This window comes from Trichechus manatus, unplaced genomic scaffold (assembly GCF_000243295.1).
Source record: "Trichechus manatus latirostris isolate Lorelei unplaced genomic scaffold, TriManLat1.0 scaffold00116, whole genome shotgun sequence".
In the NCBI taxonomy this organism is placed as follows: domain Eukaryota; kingdom Metazoa; phylum Chordata; class Mammalia; order Sirenia; family Trichechidae; genus Trichechus; species Trichechus manatus.
Window position 1 is genome coordinate 7,545,556 of NW_004444052.1, and position 15,975 is coordinate 7,561,530.

The window sequence follows — 15,975 nt, forward strand, 5'->3', positions numbered from 1 at the left end:
GGTGACATTTATTTATATACACCCTGCCTTGTTCTAGAGAACAGATAAGATAGCTTATAATAATACAATAGCAACTAAGAGATAAAATTGAGTGGGTGCATTGGATTGATGCTGGGTGGGGAGGGAGGTTTGAGTGCATGGCCCTTTCCTGGTCTGGCTTTGTCCAGAGCTTGCTTGTAAGGTGTGGGGAGGAGTGGAGAGACTGCATACCCTTTGAGAATCCTCATAAATGCTGAAGCCCTTCCGTGTGGCCATGCTTGGTGGCAGGGGTTGGGGGTGTGCAACAGTTTCCAGCTGCCTGGGGTTTGGCGCATCTGCCTTGTGTCAGTCTTTTCCCTTTTTCTGTCGCAGTTAGCCAGCTCTTCTTCTTTTCCCATAGGTGTCTAAGGTCACCAGGGGGCTGGGGACTAAGGTTCATTCTCGCAGCAGCCACAGAACTGGGTCTTAAACCAGAGCCGTGAGACCGAGGGGCCTGATTTGCCTGTATTAAACTTCTATTGTTTTATTTTTTTAATTTCGAAGTGATGCATTTCTAAATTTAGAAAAGTCTTTAACATAGTTAAATAAAAGATAACGCCCTGTAATCCCTCACCTAGAAATGTCTCTTGTTGACATTTCCATAGGGTCTCGTGACTGGTTCTTTTCTTTTAAAACCCCCTCCCCGACTCTGTTCTTTGTATGGGTGGAGAGGATCTGCTGCTTGGAACTTCTTCTTCTGTACACCATCCATAGCCCTGCCTTTTCCTTAGAGCCCTACAAGTATAAACAAACAAATACATAATGTAGAAATGATCTAGCTAGCATAATAATATAAAATGTTTAGAAAAAAGAGCAGATCGTTTTGCAGTAGCCTAATGCAACAATGACTTCAGTTAGGCATGTTCCTTCCCAGTCTTTTTTCCTTGCCACAGACATATTTAAAGGTGGAGAAAAGGTTCCCAGAGAAGCCAGAATAGGTGAAATGGGAGTTTATAACATACAGAATCTGGTTTTTTTTTTTCCTTACTAAGGTTCCTTTTTTTTATTAAATTAATTTTTATTGTGGTTTAATATATGACAAAACATTAGCCATTTCAACCATTTTTATATGTACAATTCAGTGACATTAATTCACCATGTTTTACAACCATCACCATTATCTCTTTCCAGATTTTTTTCATCATTCTTAACAGAAATTCTTAACAGTACCCCTTAGGCAATAACTCTTCATTTCCCCCTGGCACCCACCCCTGGTAACCATGAATAAACTTTGGTCTCGATGCGTTTGTCTACTGTTGGTATTTCATATAAATGGGATCATATAATACTTGTTCTTTTGTGTCTGACTTATTTCACTCACGTATAGAATCTTAACTTGAGGTGCATTTGCTTTAGTCCATTCATGTTGCCTTTTGTGTCCAACAGTGGAGAACACGCAGCTGACCCTGAACCTGCAGACGGAGAACAAAGGCAGTGTTGTCTCAGGCGGAGAGCTGACAATTTTCCTGGACGGGCCGACTGTTGATCTGGGAAGTGTGCCTAATGGCAGTGCCGTGACAGACGGTGAGTGCCGCCCTGCTCCCCAGGGCTGTGCCGGGACGAGGTGTGGCAGGGCTGGGGATAGGCAGGTGTCGGGGGAGGGGGGAAGGGGCTGGGGAGGAGGTGCTGAGAGCTTGTTTCTCTACCAGGTATATCTTGGTTTGTGTCGCTTAGCCGGTCCTGGCCCATAGCTAGCCCTGACTCTTCTTTGCATCCTGGATCAAAATCATGACATGCTTTTTCAAGGACTGCCTTCTGATAGAGGACCAAAATAAATGTCATCTCCTTGAGAGTGCGTTCTTGTTTGGTTGGAAAGCAGAGAAAAACATCTTTTCATCCCACATGAACTTTGGAAAATAAAACTTCTTTATTAAATGTTACTTTAGCCCATTTTTCTTTTTCCCAATATAGTTAAATTCCTGGGAATTTTGAGGGTGTCTTTTATGGGATGGTATTGATTGGGAAAGGGAGCTATGTGTCTTTACAGTATAGCTACACACTAACAAATACATACAGAGGCAGGGACATTGAAGAGTGTCTCCCACTCTATCCTGAATGTTGGCAGTTTGTTTCTTTTGATCTAGTCTGAAATTAGTCACCTTTGGATCTAACAGGAAATTATTTCATGAAGTCTGAGGTCTGAAATGGGTTGTGTTTCTCCATAATTTTCTCATTAAATGTTTTGTTAAATATGATGTAACCATGGCACTTTCCCCAAACAGGCTTTCTGTAGCTTCAAGGGGATGAGGGTTGAGTGTTAACACAAGGGCAGTCGCAGTCAGGTTGACTCTCAGTGGTTGGATGGGGCTTGACTGCTGAGGAGAACCCCTCAACTGGAGTGAGTGAGACACTGTTGGGGTGCTCTTGGTCAGAGAAACACAGACATCTTTCACTCATTCAACGTACATACATATGCATACACATACACACGCACCCACACAAATAACTGAATACCTGATATGTGCTTGGGCCTGTGCCAGGTGCTAGCCAGATGGCAGCGGGCAAAATCCAAGTGGTCCCCACTCCCTGGAGTTTATAATCATCTACTCAGGGGGTAGGGAGAGACATCAAACAAGTTAACACACAAATAATTGTATAATTGTAATTGTGACAGAAGTTATAAAGGGAAAGTATGGGGTGGTATGAGACCCCTCTCTTTAAGGGGAATCTCATCTGAAGTGAGGGCATCGGGGAAGGTTTCTGTGAGAAACCTCCTCACAGAAGGCTCTCACACACTCAGGAACCTGAGTGTGAGGAGGTGTTTCAACAGATAAAGGGGTGGTGCAGTAAGAGGTAGCGGGGCCACATGTGCAAAGCCCTGAGGTGGGACAAGTGTGGTTTTGGCTGGGAACAGAGGCACCAGGGTGAATGGAGTATGGGGAGTAAGGAGGAGAGTGATGGGAGGTGAGGTCGGAGAGGCTGGTTGACTCGGATCACTCAGGGCATTGAAGGCCTTAATAAGGATTTTGAACCTTATCCCAAGAAGAGGGAAACTGTTGACAGGATTTAAGTAGCATGATCTGATTTAGCTTTTTAAAAATTTTCTGGTTGCAGTATGGAGAAATGCCCCCCGTTATTTGCCTCACTTTGCCTGCTTAACATCTGTTATTTATCTCACAGTTCATGAGGCTGAAGTTCACTTAATGTACAAGGCGCTGTGCTTTTAAGTGCCTTAGAGTTTCTTCTAAGTCTTGGAGAGCAGCAGCTATTTCCACGGCTTGAGCCCCACTCTTCAGTGGTACAGGTCAAGTCTTGAATGCCTGTCTCTGCTCCTTCTCATGTTAGTGGCTGCAGCTTGCTAGGCAGCCCATACCCATAGTAGTAGGTAACTTGAATAGGCAGAGTTGAGTTCTGTACATAACAAATGAATCTGAAACAAGGGTTGAGTTTTTCAATGTTTCTGTCTTACCTTGTGATTGATTCCCCCTTAGGGTCACAGCCACCTTCGAGAGAATCCAGTGGGACAGCTGTTCCTCCAGAGAACCGGCACCAGCCCCCCAGCACTAACTGCTTTGGTGGGAGATCCCGGTAAGACACTGCTTTGTTGATGAGATAGAGATGAGAAAGAAGCTTTGAGCTATTGAAAGCTGGGAAGTGGCACTAGGAAGTGGCGAGGAGCAGTTTATGTTAGAAAATCCTTGGAAATTTCCAGGGATCTTATAACTCTCTCAATATGTTAAGGAGGCCTAAAAGGGAGTACAAAGCTCAGGATTTCTGGAAAAGTCAGAGGATTAGGACTGGCTAAGTTGGTTATTTGGATAAAAGAAGCTGCTGAACAGAGAACTTGACTCTGCTTTTTTATACATCAGGTATAGTGGCCACAGTTGTCCTTCCAGGGTACACACAGAAACACTGAGAGCAATGGTTCTTTTTATGTGAAATTTTCTGTCTGTGCACTTCTATTCTGGGGGAGTCCATGGTCCCCTCTGGAGTGTTAGTTAAGAACTCCTGCACTAAGAGTCTGAGTTATATTGTACTTGTTATACATGTCACAAATGACTTAATTTTATTTACCAATATTCTCATCTTATACCTGTGTTAATGGTACAAACTCATTTCCACAGCAGCTGAGTTACCAGGCAGGAGAATAACTTTATTAGAGGGGTGGGGGAGGGGGTTGGGACCTGTGTTCATTGTTTATTACAATGTATAAAATCCTCAGACATCTTAAGGAAAGTTTAAGGAAAAGAATCATATTAATGCAGTTTGTAGATTTTATCTTCCTGAACAAATCCCAAGGAGTGGGGGAGAATGCTTTGAAAAATGGAATATGATTTCAGCCAGTACCTACAGCCTCTTGAAAGCTGTCTCTCAGGACGACCCTTGGTCTCTCTGGATTTGGTTTGTTTGAGGGTTTGTGATGTGGTGATGCCTGGCAGGCGCAGGTGCAATGAAAGAAGGGGGTTTGGATCTTTTGTTTTTAGAGCGTCATTAGCAGCAGATGCGCCATTTTCCTATTCTGTTTTCTCCAAGTCTCTGCAAAGGTATTACTTCACACCCTAAAGTCCAGTCGCATTTTTCTGTGACTCACTAGATGACTTACAAGATGGGATAAAATAGTTGGGTCTCACAGTGTAAGGATCGACAATATAATTGGCAAATCTTATGTCACCAGAGGAAGAATGAACCCATTGCCATTGAGGTGATTCCAATTCATAGTGACTCTATAGGACACAGTAGAACTTCCCCAGAAGGTTTCCAAGGCTGTGATCTTTACGGAAGCAGACTGCCACATCTTTCTCCCAAGGAGCGGCTGGTGGGTTCAAACTGCCAACTTTTTGGTTGGCAGCCGAGCGCTTTAACCACTGCGTCACCAGGGCTCCTTAGAGGAAGAATAGGTATTTAGAACTGGAGAAAACAGAATCTCCTCAATGGCAAATAGCTGGGGGGAGGAGCACTTCAGCATTTCACTCTCTGAGGATGATGCCTTCTGCTTAGCTTTGGCACTAATAAAAGCAGTCTTGGCTTTCTAGCTGATTTGGAAAGTTTGTATCAAACAAAACTGACATCACTTAATTTGAGTTTGGAAAGAAGAGTTCTGGTCTTAACAAGTTTAGAGTTACTTAAAGTCTTGACCTATTGCTTTCTGAATTTCTCTAGTTGATAGACCTTGAAATGCATGTATCCTGATAACCCTACTTTGTTGTAGTTTGTGGTGAGGACTGTTGACTGTAAAAACAGCAGCCAGACTTCAACATAAAATCGAATGCATTTTTGCCCTTAATACATGGTAGACGTTCAATGCTGGTTAATTATTGATGGGCAGAGTACTTTTCGGATAACTTAAGCTTTGTAGCAGTTCTCCTAGTCTGCCTTTCTACTGTGTGCGGCATTTTACCATGCCTGACCTGAGTTTTCACAGGCCTCTGTGACCTAAGTATTCTTCGTTCACATATAACCTGCTGCCACTCAGCAGGAAACACATTTGAAAATATCACCCAAAGGCAGTAGCGTCTGCATCCTTCCCCCCTTTGCTGTTGCATTTATCAAGGTCAGTGTGCACAAATACTACTGTAGGTGGTAGCAGGGTTGTTGTTAGGTACTGTCGAGTTGATTCTGACTCATAGCAACCCCCTGTGACAGAGTAGAACCGCCCCCCAGGGTTTTCTAGGCTGTAATCTTTACAGGAGCTGATCACCAGGTCTTTCCCCCAGGGAGCTACTGGGTGGGTTTGAACCACCAACATTTCAGTCTAGTGGATCAGAGTGTAAGACTTTGGGATCAAAAACATAGATCAAATCCTGGCCTGTTATTTATTTGCTGTGTGATATTGAGCAAGTCACTAAGCCTTTGGAGCCTTGATTTTTTTCAGATGTAAAATGGGTATGATATCACCTGTCTCACAGGATTATTTTAAGGATTAACAGAGATGAGATATGTTCATCTGAGGGCCTTGCATGGTGGGAGTGCACCTTAAAGGTGGTGGTGGTGGTGGTGGTGGTTTTTTTTTGTGCTTGTAGACTGTTGATTGCTCCCTCTGCCCCTCAGCTTGGGAAGTGAGACATCATCAGTGCGTTCTCATTAAGGATGGTAGCTGGGAGGGTGATGAATGGAATTTTCAGGATTTTAAGGACAACCCTCTGCTATCCTTGCTTTCTTGGGGCAGAGAGAATGATGATGGGCTTCTGCTTGCTGGCTCCCAGACTAAATATTTAGCTTTCACTGTCTGAAGGGCAGGTTTTTCCTGGACTTGGGTGCCATTCACTGTGATCAGACAAAGGTGCTCTGATGTGCTTGTGAAGGAGAAGACTGCAAAGTTGAAGCAGCCTTTTCCTCTCCTTTCCTCTGCTTTATAATTATAATCTATAGAGAGACTGGAATTGTGAAAGGGTTTTATCTTAGGAGTTCACCTGCCCTAGTTCATCCAGTAGAGACATTGCTAGCTAAGCAAGGGCTCAAAGCTCCATTTCTTAGTGCGATCCTTCCTATTCTTTCAGTATAATGAGGTGAAAACATCTCTAGTTGTTTTACCTGATCTGCCACATGGATGTCAGTATGGGTGACCACCAGCAATTCATGTGGCTTAAATGTGTTTGCAGACAGACTGCATGAGTATGTAGTCAGTGGGTCTGTTTGGATATAGAAAGAGTTAATATCATAAATTGTGGTATATACACTGAAATACCATCCGATAGTAAAAATGGGTGAATGATAGTTACATCAATGTGGTGGAATCTCAGAAACATCATGTCGAGCAAGGGAAGCAGATTATAGAAAAAATATACAGTATGATGCCATTTACATAAAATTAAAAAATGAAAAAGTAAACAGTATGTGTTTTTTATGGATACCTTGAGAGGTGGTAAAACTATTAAAAAAAAAAAGAAGGGGAAGATTAACCGTGAATTCAGGAGAATGATTGTCATTTGGGAGACGGAGAAAGGTATAATGAAAAAGGGCACACAGAAAGCTTCTAAGGTACTGGTGACGGTTATTTCTTAGACTGGTGGTAGGTCCATGAGTACTCATCTTATTATTATTCTTAAACTGAATATATTTTAAATAAATTCTTTTGTGTGGTGGTGGTGGTGGTTGTGGTGTTAGGTGCTGTTAAGTTGATTCAGACTCATAGCAACCCCACGTGGCAGAGTAGAACTGCCCCATAGGGTTTTCTCGGCTGTGATCTTTACAGAAGCAGATCACCAGGTCTTTCTCCCATGGAGCTGCACTGGGTGGGTTTGAACAGCCATCCTTTTGGTTAGCAGCAGAGTACTTACCCATTGCACCACCAGGGTTTCTTTCTTTTATGTACATGGTCTATTTTACAGTAAAAGATAAAGAAAGTCACCTACCAACCTAAGGAAACCAAGCTGTGATGGTATTGGGTTGGAGAGATTGTTTAGTATCGAGGCAGACAGATTTCAGAATTTAGGATTCCTCCAGACTCGATACTAACCACTCATTTTTCTTCTACCCAGTTTATATATATGGCAGTGTAGTCAGTGCTTCTAAATCAGTGTTCCAGGTTAGCCTTTTAGAGCTTTGCTCCTGGCACTTAAAAATCTCAGCCTAGGTGGTCGGTCCTTGACCTGAGAATCTAGTTTGGGGGTGGGGGAATGGATTCCAGATGAAAGCTTATCACATTTTCAGGAAGAGTCTCTGCCAGATAATGTATCAGAACAGCACTAGTCTTGGTAGCCTGAGAGGGCTATTCTAGCACTATCTGGTATCTGATTGCAGTGGGGACAATGCCTTTGAATAGTCAGGATTAGTATGCCATCCTGCCGGTGTACTACGCCATTGTTCCTTATTCTGGTGTAATAGTAGAGTACCCGGTATATTGTGATGCCTTCTGGGAGAGTGTGTGCTAGTTGGCACAGGGAGTACCTGCCACGCCCTTTAATAATTCCTCAGTGTTGATTTTATTTTGCTGGAATGAGGGCTGGCTTTGGGACCCTTGCCTTAGTCAATTCAGGCAACATAGTTTGAAGACCTAATGTGTGCCTGGTATTGTGCACACACTGCACGGGGTGGGCCAGAAACTTGGCCTCTACTCTCCACAGTGAGTTCTCCATCTCTGTGATACAAGACATATTTATGAAACAGGCAAATAAAACTATAGTGCTGTGGAGAGGGGCAGACTGAGCAGAGAGTGGGACGGGTTTGCAGAGGCATTGTTTGTTGTCCAACGGTTCAGTGCAGTATCTTAGCTCTGAGAGCTAAGGAGACCCACTGTGGTGTATGTGAAGGGAAGGAGACCAGCAGAGGGATCCAAGCCAGTTCTGGCAGTTCTCTTCAGAGTTACTGTTGGATTAGGAATGGTTGTGAAATTCCAGACTGAAGAGTGGAAAGCCAAAGTGTCTGAGTTCCATTGTGGTTTGCTGGATTCTTAGTCACCTGTGATTTTTTTTTTTTTTTCCTCCCTGGCAATTCTATGAAATCAGGGAGTTAAGATAAAGTCAAGTAATGGGTGAAACCCATACTACTGTTTGTGAGCATTGCTGCCCTTCCAAGCACAGCTTTAAGATTTCTTCTGATTTGAATAACTGGCTCTTCAGTCTACAATCTGTGTAGATTTTCTATAGTCGTACCTGGAAATGGAACAAAACAGTGAAAGAATGCATTTAATTTACTGTTTAGGTTCATAAAGGTTTTCATTAATAAGGGATCTTGGTTAAGAAGCTGTGATAAAAGGGCTTAATTTCTTTCCCTTAATCATACATATATGTATGTAATTTATTTTGTATATGAGTATACATGAATGTGGAAACCCTGGTGGTGTAGTGGTTAAGAGCTATGGCTGCTAACCAAAAGATCGGCAGTTCGAATCCACCAGGCACTTCTTGGAAACCCTATGGGACAGTTCTACTTTGTCCTATAGGGTCGCTATGAGTCGGAATCGACTCGACAGCAACCGGTTTTGGTTTTGGTATGTGAATGTGCATGAATGCATGTTTAGGGAAAAAGGCTAGCGGCCTTGCATTTGCCTATGTCTCTCATCGTATGTCAGTATTAACCAGAGTTGGTCAGAATATGCGTTTTAACAAGCTTCCCCCAGTGATTCTTTTACATGTAAAAGTTTCAGAACTGTTATGATAGAGTTTTTATTCTCCTTCCTTTATGCCTTTCTTTTTCATCCTGCTTTGATGAGGCTATATCATGTTTATTGACTCCCTTGCCTTGGCATTAATGACCTCTGAAGATTTAAAAGCTATAATCTCGGAGACTTACAAAGCCCCAAGGTCTCTGGTGAGCCCTAAATAGCTCATCAGCTGTGTCTGCAGACAGCCTATCCCAGAAAGGAAAGAAAAATAAATGAAACCGGGTGTGAGTCTGCTGGGAACACTTCAGAAAGTCCTGGGAGGGCCAAGGGAGAATTGGGAAGCAAAGCTAACAGGGAAAGAGAGAGAGACGGGAGCTGGGCCTTCGGGCAGTGGGCCATTCTCTCAGTCATTATTGGCCACTGTCACCCTCCTTCAACTAAGGTGACTAAAAGCTACTTGATTTGGATCTGCAGTTATTTGGAGATGTCACCCTGTCAGCATGAAACTGAATTTAACACGTTGACAGTTTCCATACAGGCCTCCTACCCAGCAGCTTTTACTTAAAACATGGTTATAGCCTCATTACTGTTGCTAGGGAAAAGAGAGGAATAAGAAAAAGGAATAATTATACTTCATTTATTCATTCCTTGATAACTAAGACACAGTCCCTGCTTGCAAGGAGCTTGCAGGGCTCTGTTCTGAGCAGTCGGTGTATATGGAATAGGATTGTGCAGGGCGATGGATTGCTTTTATACGGCCTTTCTAGCCATGGTCTTGTAACTCCCGCCAAGTGATTAGGTGGAACTATGCAAATAAGGTGCTTGTGGCCCACCAAGGAGATTGGACAGCTTTCTAATAATGCTAATAAGGTGCCTGGCACCCTTGCGGGGTTGGGACCATGCAAATAATGTGTATGGATCCCTAATGAGGGGATTGGTCAGTTTTGCCATCCCGCTAGGCTTATAATGGGCCATCACAGAGGTGGTAAGGGAGGACCTCACTACCACCAAGAGGAAGAGATGTGAGTGGAGCGTGTCCTTTGGAACCGTGGTCCCTGCACTGAGAACCTCCTAGTCACAGGGGACAGAGAGAGAGAGAGCTGTAACACTGGAGATGGCGCAAGACGGCAAGAAGCAGCAGCAGAGAAACGTCGGCATCAAAACCAGGAGACCATTCAGAACCAGGAGACTGGTGCAAGATGGCACTGTAGGCTTCCTGGCCCATGAAGCAAGGTGGTTCCAATGGGTATGCTGACCCACAGAACGAGAGAGCTGAGTGCCTTTGGGCAGGAGGCTTCCTGGCAGAGTGGGGTACCTGGGGGCACTTGTCAGTGGAGCTAGGCTTGCCAACCTACAGAGTGGAGCGAGAAAGCTGAGTGCCTTTAGGCCGAGGCTTACTGGTGGAGTGGGGTGCCTCCAGCCACTTACTGGCAGAGCTAAAGAGCTTGGTAACACTAGCCCAAGCAGGGCAGAGGCCCGGCAGAGGGGCCAAGGGCCAGAGGGAGGCCTCCTGCGCGCACTACTGAGAAGAGGCTGTCTGGATTGAAGAACTGTATCCTGAGTCATTCCTGATCCTGAATTGTAACCTGTTAACTTCCCTAATAAACCCTGTAACTGTGAGTATGGTCTGTGAGTTCTGTGTGCCATTGCAACGAATTATTGAACCCAGCAGAGAAGTAGAGACTGCTATGGGAGGGATGGCTGGTGTCAGAATTGGTAAAATGTTTGGAGGGTGGAGGTATGTCTGACCTCCACCTCCTGGCAATCAGCCTTAGGCTGTTGATGCTGGTAATGATTCTCCTCCCCCATTGTGAAGTTAGAGGAAGAGATCTGACTCCCCTGCCACACCAGTTTTACACACTGAAACTGTGGACAAGGGCCCCAGTGCATTCTCAAAGCCAGATATTGAAAGCAATCATGAAGGTTAATTACACATTAATTTATACATTGATTATAATTATATATTATTATACTTCCTTTTATTCAGATCTATTGATTTCACAAGTATTTATTTAGCATTTCTTTTGTATATGCCTAGAGAGATGCGGTACATGCTAGAAAGCTGGTTAGAAACTTTTCGTGAACTAGGAGGAAGGTAAATATCTACAGTTGAAGGTGATACTTATTCCACAAACATTGAATGCTAGTCTCTGAGCCAGGTCTTGGTGATAAAAATGAAAATTCATGGTCCCTGACATCAAGGCATCTAGTAGGAGACAGATATGCAGTGACATTTACAGGTTAATATGTTGAACCCCATAGTGGTGGTAAGTACAAGTGCAAGAGGAGCATAGTGAAAAGTTTGCCTAAATCTACCTGGGGGAACTAGCGTATTTGAGCTGTATCTTGAAGGAGTTTGCCAGACAAATGAAATGGGGTTAAAGAAGGTTATTCCAGGCAGAGAGAACAGCATGGGCAAAGGCAAGGGAGAATGAGAGAATTTAGCATATTTGAGGAAATATAAGTCATTTGGTAATGCTGATGTTTATTAGAGATGATAAGTGTAGCAAACTATGGTTCACAAGCCAAATCTGGCCTGCTACCTGTTTTTATAAATAATGTTTTATTTGAATACAGCCATGCTCATTCATATATATTTTGTCTATGGCTGTTTTCATGCTACAATGGCAGACTTAAGTAGTTATGATACAGACCATGTGGCCTACAAAGTCTAAAATATTTATTATCTGGCCCTTTATAGAAAAAGTTTGTCAACCCCTGCTCTAGGAGATAGTAAGAAGTTAAGGCCATTTCACAAAGGGCCTTTTATGCCTTACTAAGGACTTTATATTTTATTCTTTGTAGATAGGGAACCACTGGATTTTGAGCAAGGGCATGATGTGCTATTTCTGTGATAAACTATTCTAGAAAGCAGTCTGGTAGATGAATTTGAAGCTCTATCAGAAACAAGAACCACTCTAAGTATTTCAAGTAGAAGAGGATTTAATACAGGGAATTATGTGCTTATAAAAATCATTGCATGGTTAGGGTCACATAACAATGCATGTATAAATTTTTGTATGGGAGACTAACTTGAAATATAAACTTCATCTAAACTACAACAATTAAAAAAAAAAAGAAAACAACAACAAAAAAATCATCGCATGGGCTGGAGAAACAGAAGTGAGGGGCCACCCCTGGATCCTTGGTTTCAGGGTCAAAGCCCTGCAGCTGCAATCCAGATGTCAGGAAACTGCTGCTGCCCTTACATCACAAAGCTAGTGTATAGGCAGTGAAGCATGAGGTCTACAGGAGCCCCCACAAGTCACCAGCACCACAGGAGCAGTGGTTTCTGCCTTCCCACTGCTTTCCAAATCTCCTGCAAGAGCTTCTCATTGGCTAAACCTAAATCATAACCAAAATCTAGGTGTAAGGGAGTCTGGGAGTCTTCTAGCCCCTGCAGTGACAGCGCAGAAGAAGGGAGGGATTATGTAAAATAGAAGAGAGTGGGAATATCTGACACAATGGGGTTTGAGACTAGAATCAGGAGACCAATAAGAGGACTATTGTAGTAACTACTGAGGTAGGAATTAATGACTAGCCTTGGCCAGTGGCAGAATAGAGAGAAGACAGGAGAAATATCTAGGAGTTGTAATTATTGGGCAGGACTGAGTGACTGACTAGACAGGGTAAAGGATAGGGAGAAATAAAGGTGACTCCCAGGCTTCATGGTGTCATTCATGGAAATAAGAAATGCAAGAAGTAGAGGAGCTTATGAAGCTGTCACATCCCCTCTGATGGCTAGAATTCGTGTTTAGCAGACACTATGGAACATGTGGTTCTGGGGCAGTCATTTCTCTGAAAGCATATCTATAGGACGAGGAATGGATACCAAACTTAAGAGATACAGAGCAAAACATTATATTCCTGACAATGAACACTGGGGGACAATATAAGGGTTATCACAATTAAGGGCACAGGAGTGGTATTTCTTCTTCTCAATACTAGAAAATTGTAATTGAAAGGGAAAGGTATTAGAGAGAAGCAATAAAATGATTATGGGTTTTGGAGAAATGATTTTTTACTCATGAGAGCTTGGACAGCATGGGTACGTGAAGACCAGAACAGAACTGATGTGGATGGCAAGGAAAAAGAATTGCTTAAGCCATCATGTTTGTGGCTGTGGTTTGGTGCAATGAGCTTAGACTTTTCTTTTAGGATTCTGTTGAACCTGAATGGCCCCTGTTGAAAGCGCCAAAGTCTGTGGGGGTGGTGATTTGGGGTTTGGTTTAGTGACTGTCTTTATGATGGCATATTCAACAGCCTAAGTAGAATGACTTAAAAAATTCTGTATTTAGATTTTTCATTTTACGTTAGATAAAAATAGCCTCAGAACTAAAATATAGGATTTACATTACTTTAGGCTTCATGTGTCACTGGATTTCATGAAGCTTTATTCACCCTTAATTTATTGAAAGTATAGTGAAGGTGCTGATCTCAATACACTTTGGGTCGCTCATCTTTATTTCCTATTTATTTATTAGTTCACTTCAATCTAGCTTCTGACCCTGCCAGTTAGCCTAAATTACAGCCACAAAGGTCCATCTAACCTATCTCAGGGTTTAACATTGTGGACAATCCTTTCTGGAAACAATCTGTGCCTTGGCTTCTATAATAATACAGAATCCCAAAGTAATCTTCTTTTCTGGTTTTTTGGTCTTTATTATTTTTAAAAAAATCAAATTTAATTCATGCAAAATATATCTGAATGTATGGCATAAGAGCAATTTGCAGTATTAAATAGGGCAATCTAGAGAGGTGTCGTTGAGAAGGTAACCTTTAAACAAGGAGTTGCAGAAGGTGAGGATATCTGGGAAAAGAATGTCAGGGCCAAGAAATGGCTGTTGCAGAGGCCTAAGGTGGGAGTGTACATTTTGAGTTTAAAGGAGGCTAGTCTGGCTGAAGTGGAGTGATGGGATAATAGGAGGAGATAACAGCAGTAATGGGTGGGACCAGATCCTATCTATGAATTTCTGCTCTATGTAGTTCAAGGTTATTTTTTTGGGTACACAATACAAATTTTAAACTGTTATGTTTTACTGGTAAATTGAACTTTTTATCCTTTTTTTCTTAAAATTCATTTGATCTGAGCAATAAAAAGGAGCAAACTACCAATAACATGGATGAATCTCAGAAGCATCATGCTAAGTGGGAAAATCCAATTAGCAATTGCTGGGGGTTAGGGGGAAGGATTGATTGCAAAGGGGCACAAGGAAGGTTTTTGGGGGTGATAAAAATGGTCTTGTCTTGACTGTGGTGGTGGTAACAACCATAGACATTTGCAGATACTCATCAAACTTTACCTTAAAAAGGGTGAATTTTCGGTCATAAAGTTTCTAGGTAGTAGAGCTAGAGGATTAAAAAAAAAAAGGGTGTGTGTATGAATTTTACTATATGTAAATTATACCTTAATTTTAAAAACTACTAAAATTCTCTTTGGGTTGATACTAACATAGCTACCTCAGCTTCTTTTATTTGTATTTGCTTGGCATATTTTACCCATCCATTTAGTTTCACCCTTTTTTGTCTTTATACTTTAGGTGGTCCCTCTTGTAATAGCATTTAACTGAAAAACGAAACAAAAAACCTAATATAACAACTATCTTTAAACTGCCACCATTAGTCCATTTATGTTTCTTGTGATTCTTGATATCTTTGGAGTTGTTTTCATCCTCTTGCCTTTTAATTTCTATCTGTCCTGTCTTTTTTTTTTGCTTCCCATCTCTAGACTTAACTTTCCACTTTAGGTGTTTCGCCTGCCTTTCTTTGTCTTGATTGTGTTGAAGGTATCTTGGTCCAGTGATTAGCTGAAATTCTGTATCCAGTGGTGTGAAGAGAAAAAGAACTTACTCACTGGCTGCCTGTCTGAGATTTTCTGTTTGGCTTTACGCTGAGTTTAATAACACGTCTATGTACTGGGTATATTTGGTGTGCTTAGAAATTACCTGTGAAGGTACACTTTTTAATGACAAAATGGGGATTAGTAAAAACCTAGAGTAAGATACGGCGCAAATAATTGTTGTCATTTTGTGGAGGAGAAGGGACGATTAGCACCAGCTTGATGTTCTTCTTTTCCCTTAAGATTTCACCTTAAAAATTTTTCTTTCAAAGGAGGTTAAGCAAAAAGTTTTATTTTAAATTGAATCATCACATTTTGCCTTCTACTTAGGGAAAAATAATGCAGTAGGGACTCCTGAGCAGTTCTTCCTCTTCCATCTTTATTGTTTTGGGTGGTAGTATAGGGGTCTTGGTGCTGAAGTTCTCTGCTAAACACCACGTCAAGGGCCACGTGTGCCTTATTCATCTTTGTATCCTTTGCAGGATCTAGTAGAGTGCTTTGCTGCACGTAGCAGCAGCTTAATAAATATTTACTGAGTTGAAAAAGAGACTTGTGTTCCTGCTTCTCATTTGCCAGAACTTCAGGGTGGGTCTTGCTACTAGTTTACATTCCTTGGCACCCCAACTCCTGAGATGTGATGGTTCCTGTGATCCCAGAGGCACAGGCATAGGGGAGACTGCTATCAGTACTGCCTTGTGCTTTCTAAGGCATAGCCTAACTGCCAGGAGCTTGGTGGGTTCCCACTCCCTCTCTCAGTCCCTCCTGTTTTCATCTGGTTTTTCTTTACGATTGATACTTCCATATTGAAACCTTTTCAAATTTGCAACTTTCAAGGTTAACATTGGATTCAGTTTCGAAAAAGAATGTGTAAAGTTGATGTACCTTAACTATACTTTCTCACCCACCAAGAACAGTAATATCTGACTTATATATGTTGTTGTTGTTAGGTGCCGTAGAGTTGGTTCTGATTCATAGCAACCCTGTGTACAACAGAATGAAACACTGCCCAGTCCTGCAGCATCCTCACAATTGTTACTGTGTTTGAGCCCATTGTTGCAGCCACTGTGTCAATCCATCTTGTTGAGGGTCTTCCTCTTTTTCGCTGACCCTCTACTTTACCAAGCATGATGTCCTT

General features: G+C 42.2%; 1 protein-coding gene across 2 annotated transcripts in view; it reads left to right on the top strand.

The window, feature by feature from the left end:
• The window catches only part of WWP2 (WW domain containing E3 ubiquitin protein ligase 2), a 157,857-nt gene that overhangs the window by 65,589 nt on the left and 76,293 nt on the right, over positions 1–15,975 (top strand). For both annotated transcript variants that reach the window (XM_004384062.2, XM_023738418.1), the window contains exons 5-6: positions 1,405–1,542; positions 3,450–3,546. In XM_004384062.2, coding sequence (XP_004384119.1) covers positions 1,405–1,542; positions 3,450–3,546 — 235 coding nt within the window. The remainder of the gene's footprint in view (positions 1–1,404; positions 1,543–3,449; positions 3,547–15,975) is intronic.